This window comes from Heterodontus francisci, chromosome 26 (genome assembly GCF_036365525.1).
Source record: "Heterodontus francisci isolate sHetFra1 chromosome 26, sHetFra1.hap1, whole genome shotgun sequence".
Lineage (NCBI taxonomy): Eukaryota > Metazoa > Chordata > Chondrichthyes > Heterodontiformes > Heterodontidae > Heterodontus > Heterodontus francisci.
The window spans coordinates 64,426,843-64,432,842 of NC_090396.1; the positions used below are offsets into that span (position 1 = coordinate 64,426,843).

General features: G+C 41.0%; 1 protein-coding gene across 1 annotated transcript in view; it reads right to left on the bottom strand.

Moving 5' to 3' along the window:
• notum1a (notum, palmitoleoyl-protein carboxylesterase a) overlaps window positions 1-3,202 on the bottom strand; it is a 47,851-nt gene extending 44,649 nt beyond the window's left edge. Inside the window, exon 1 of the mRNA XM_068058716.1 lies at window positions 3,168-3,202. Within this exon, the coding sequence (XP_067914817.1) occupies window positions 3,168-3,202 (35 nt within the window). The remainder of the gene's footprint in view (window positions 1-3,167) is intronic.
• Between the last annotated feature and the right edge of the window lie 2,798 nt (window positions 3,203-6,000).

Sequence of the window (6,000 nt, forward strand, 5' to 3'; positions counted from 1 at the left end):
CGCCTGGTTTTATCACCTCATCTGCAGGTCCGAGAGCCTCTGGAATGTTTTACCTGGCTCCGGAAGACCTTGGCGTAGACACAAGATCAAATATTGACTTCAAAGCCCATGGCGGGACAACCTGACACTTTGGTAGCGGGTGGGGGAGGTAGTGGTAGATCAAAGGGAAATTAAATATTTCCTTCTGGTGGGAGTTACCTTGATAAACAGGGATGGTTTCTTGCGGTCTCGGATGGAGCTGTTGGAGCAGGTGGCCCTATTTGAGTTGCCGGTTTTGATCCTTTCTCCTCGGGGAGTTGGGATTAATTTGTTTGTTATTGGGGTCCAAGAAGTTCATATCAATGACAATGACATGAGGCAAACTCGCAGATACTCATGCCAAGACACAGTTGTGTTACAAAAGAGTAATAGACCTTATAAGATCCTTATACCGGATCAACAGTTTGCTACGGGATCACTAATCCTTGATGAGACGTATGTGGGGAAATCCAAATTGTTGGGACCCATTTGATCCCCAATGAATTCTCCCTGCTTCATCATGAATCTGTTGGTTGACAAACTCCGACCCAGCGCTCTTGTGAACTGGCCTCCAAGTGATCTTCTTTCTTGCCCTATAGTTGGCGCTGAGGACACCGGATCAGCGACTCTGGCTGACACCTGGCAAAGCTCCAGGGCAGTAGGGAAACATAGAGCGTCCCAAAGGAAACAGGATCGCCATTAACAGGGCAAAAAGGAGAGCTAAAGCAGCTCCCATTAATCCTTGGAACTGTCCAATGTGTAAATGATAGTTACAAGGACGCGTGATTGCTACAACACGCCCGTTACAAGGATAACGTTTAAACTCTTTATCCTAAATGTTATGATTTTTAAAATATATATTTTAAAAATATAAAAGCTTATGAGGCTCATGAAATTAAAAACGGACTCTGTTGCAAATGCGCAAGAGGTCAGTCAACATTTGCCAAAAGGCAGGGTTTGGAGTGTATCCCGTTTCTCAGAACCCAGCATTATAAGAGTTTACAGCACAGAAACAGGCCATTCGGCCCAACTGATCCGTGCTGGAGTTTATGCTGCTCCCGTGCCTCCTCCCACCCCTCTTCATCTAACCCTATCAGCATATGTTTCGGATATAATCATTTGAGATAATACAGTTTATTTTCTAAGCCGGGTCTAGGTCACTTATCTATCGCAGAGCTGCATCGAAAGTGCCTCGCTTTTATGTTAATTGACAAGAATTCTCCTTCTTTGCTGCCTCACAGACAAGTTATTCTCGGCTAGTTAAGCGGCATCTTCAGTGAAACGTCTCAGGGCAATACCCTCCACAATGAACCAATTCATTTAAGGGTGATCATCACCGTCTGTCGATCAAGGAACACGATAGCCGGCTGCGAACTGAGAGTGAGAGAAAGGACAATCTACATTGCACAGAACCGCAAATGGGTTGGGTTTGCTATCACACCCCGCCGAAAACAAATAGCATCCCACGGGCAACTGGGGACTTTAATAATAAAGAAACTATCAAATTGCGCCACCCAACTTCACCTAACCGTGAAGTAGTTTTTAAGGATTTGCCAAAGCTAACAAAATATTGACCACGTTATGCGCAGGTATCTGACAGACAATGGTCAGTGTGATTTAGCTACAGACACTGTAGAACAATGAGCCTGTTCAGATGCTGTAGGGAGGTCAAAGGGAATGAAAAAAAGAATTCAGGCCCGGATCCTGTCAATTTCTACCTCTACTTTTCCAATATCTGTCAATTTCTGCTTCTCTCTATGTACATCTCTCTCTTTTCCTATTGAGTTTTTGTTTTCTTTGCTGCTGTTTCCCTCAGTTTCAGCTCCCTCTCAGATTCAGTCGGTTCGACTTCATCCAAGTTAAACGGGCAGGTAAGTAGGAAGCATTGTTTTGTCAGATGTGAGGTGCCAATTGGTTCAGAAACAACAGTGAAATACAATAGAAAAGGAGACAGAAGCTCTACAAGATGTGAACCAGTGCGAGGTGATGTCACTATAACACAACTGAGGGTGCATCGATTTCAAACGATTTCAAAGGGTCGATGATTCAGAAGGACACCCTGTAATGATCAATCCCCATCTGTTTCCTCTTCGCCTTCAAGGTCGGCTCAGGTAAACTTCAATCCAAGACATTATTTACAGCCTAATACCCAGCGTCAATCATCTGCCAAGGATCCAGTCATGATCTGTGAGGCCAAGGCTTCCTGGCAATTGAGGTCACAGCAGATTCCCACCATCTGGGAGAGGAGAGAGAGAACTCATTGATGTACACTTTATGGAGGGCATGACCTATCTAACAGAACTCCACCTCCCTCGGGGGTAGGAGCAGAACTATACCCTTCACTTCTCAAGAGAGATTATTTTACTCTTTTGGTGCTCATCAAAGTGAGAGATTCCAGTGCTAAGGATTGGAACACTTTGGGCACTCCCAGTTCGGAGATAACACGGGTTAGTTGCAGATTCTATTCTACTCCAACAACGCACCCCAAAGTTAGTTTCGGAAAGCAACCCCCATTCTACCAGTGTAGCATTTCTATCTGTTATCTCTGCCATCCACTAGGACATATAATCCTACTTTGTGCCAAATGTTAAGTCTTGTTGGTCATTAGGCATTGGGTTGAGATAGCTAAATACATGTCATGGAGCACAGGTAGAGCTATCAGAGTAGTAATTTCTCATCTCATCAGTTTGAGTTGGATTTGGTCTCAGGTAGTGGAGGTAACTGAGCTCTATGTTAACTTCCTATTCAATCATTTCCTATAGTAGATCCTCTTAAATAGCAAGATAAAATGATTTGTAATATATGTTATAGTTTCATGGTGTTGGTTTGATCCAGTTGGAAGCACTGCTCCCTTCAAGTAAGGAGATTGTGTTTTAAGCTCCAATGCTGGATTTAAGTAATTTAGGCTCACACTTTAGTGTGACACTTCAGTATTGAGGAAGTGCTGCATTGTCAGAGGTGATATCTTTCAGATTATTTGGATGTAAAAAAAAATCCCATGGCACTATTTGAAGAAATGCAGGGAATTTTCTGGGTATCCTGGTATTTTTTTCCTCAAACAACACAATCAATAATCAGATCATGTCTGGAAAAAGATGGACCATACTCAACTTGCACTGTGACAAAATAGCCTGTAGAACACAACTACCCAGAGTTTAATTGCAGACTGTAAGGTTGAATTCATATTCTGGTGTTTCATTTCTCACCGTCAGAGAGAAAGTCAGCACACATTTATCTTCTTGGTCATTAGGCATTGGGTTGAGATAGCTTTATTTGTGGTTGGGTGGCCATGGCTCCTTCAATATTGGTGAGTTAGGTGGAAGCTAGGTAGAACTATTGAGTCTTTGAAAGGCATGGGCCTAAAGGGCCAAATCCTGAGACAAACTGATTAATCTCAAGGGAAATGGAATTCAATGTGTTTTAAACCATGCATTTCAATTAATTCAATTAGATAAATCCTGAGTTAACAAAAAAATTAGTATGATCACCAAATCAACACTGTTGGGTGATTTTCTTTGCACAGAGGGTTGTTAGGCTATGGATTGCCCTACCACAGCTTTTAAAGAGAAATGTTTTGAAAAAGGAACAAAAATTAAAAGGTCATAGACCTGAAACACTAACCCTGTTTCTCTCTCCACAGATGCTACCACGTCTGCTGGGTGTTTCCAGCATTTTCTGTTTTTATTTCAGATTTCCAGCATCCACAATATTTTGCTTTTGAATTAAAAGGGTATGGAGAATTGAACTAAGTGAATGTGTTTTTTCAGAGAACTGGTGCAGGCAAGATATGTCCTTCTACAAAAAAGTTGTCCATACAAGAAATTCCATGCCATGTGACTACTCATGACTAGAATTATTTCTTCAATCTCTCTAATTCTTGCCTTATGTCCACAGCAATCATGCATTTTACAGCAACACTGACCCACTGAAGGAATGAGAAAAGATTGTTTTCTATGTATAGCAGTTGATGGCAAATGTGCAGCATGTTCAAATATTCTGTCCTTGTGTTAAGTTACAGAGTTGAACTTGCATGGTGTCTTTATAAGTCACATGAAATAAATGTCATTTGGGACTGAAGAAGCCTGGAAGATCCGATGTTAAGATGGAAATCAGTCACATTTGTAAAGGCCACTCATTTGGAATGTAGAGTATTGAAGTGTTATCCATACTTGCATTAAAACAATAAAAAAGTTACTTTTTGAGCTCTTATGAAATCAATGCCCAGTGAGCGAGCATGAACTACACAAGCAACTCAATCACAATTCATATGTGACTTCCTCAGTCATCAGAAAGCCAAGTGATTTGGTGCCTAGTGACTTCCTGTGACACAGTCTACATTTGCCATGTGCTATTTGCTGCCTGAGTATCACAATTTTGTTTAAAAAGTATCAGAGCAGTGAATACACTGGTATCTGAGTACATCTGAGCATTAACAACTCATTGGCCTTTATCATTAACTGGTGAGGTTGCTTTTTCATAGAATAAAGCAAATATTTTATTTTGGGTATGCCCACATTATTCCATTTTATCCATTCAGATTAATTTTTACTTGTTGCTAATATTGATGATCCTAAATTAGCTGATCAGCAAAAGTTGAAAAGAAGAAATAAACTGCCTTATGTCCAAGTGCAAAATACTTCCACAAATCTTTACAGTTGTAGTCTTCAGTCATGTCGTGAATTACGATTCTCCAGCATATTTGCATTGATGTGTTGCCTTTTGTATTTTAATAACTCCTCGTCCAAAAAAAATTATTTTTCTGTTTTCGCCTCTTTATCCCTGAAGGTGTTGACTTCTTGCACGGGTGCGGTTCCACGCAGCTTTCAGGTACCTCACCCAAGTGAATATTCTTCATGTTTGTCCCTCGATAATCTCCGCAAGCTATTTGAGTACAGGGAAAAAGCACCATGGACCAATGTATACAAATGCGGGTGTAGAAATTGGTATGCGTTAAAGGTGGGAAGTATACTGATTTAGCAGTGGGTTGACCTGCCCCAATCTACAAAGATAATGGAACTACTAGTAAATTCGGGGGTCCTTTCTTTAGGCATTATGGTTTGGAATACCAAGTCTCAGCCCAAACTGATTCCTTGGCCGTGCTTTTCAGAACTTGCCCTTTTCTATGGGCACGAAGGCCAATTATGATGTCCCATTACTGCTCCAGCCGGGATCGGCTAACTCATTGTTGGGATCATGACCTTCCTGTTCTGTATAACTCAATATCACATTGAATGGTGTGTTTCTGCAATAATATATATATATAATTCCAGTCTGACACTTTCATAAATGATTTTACCACAGCACTTGTGAAAACTGAATGAATAAACTTAGGGGATAATTTTAACCCAACCTACTTGGTAGGAAACTGATGGGATTGGATCAAATACCTGTTTTGCAACACACCACTCCCCACCCTCAACCTCCCATTGCCACCCCACCCTCCCAATTTAATGCGAGGTCAATTTAATACCATTAGTTTCCTGACAGGTTAGATTCAAATTGTCCTCTATTGTTACAAAATATTGTTTCACAATTAATGTGTGACAGAATCCCTATTGTGTACATTCTAATTAAGAGGCTATCAGCTAAATTTACATAAAGGCCATTATCCTGTCCATGCAAATGTGTTGAGCAGTTCGAAGTTGGAATGTACACCCAACAATTGATATATAGACGTTGGACTGTTTTTGAAGACTGCCTTGAACTGTTACTTTGGGATCACAGAATCAACAGGTCTGAAGTCAAGGGTTACGGTCACTGCTCCAGGTGTCTTCTATAACCTCCCCAAGGATAAAGGTTATTAACTATAGCCTGGAGATCATTGCCCACATTTGTTTAATTATGTTCTTGGATTAAATTCAAACAAAATAAAGTCTCTAGTTTTGTGGCGAGGGCTGAAGCAGGATATAAACTCCCTTTTGTAGTTTTGGTAGGGAGGAATCTTTGTTCTTTTGCCTGCTGACCTGTCCCACTGACCTGACT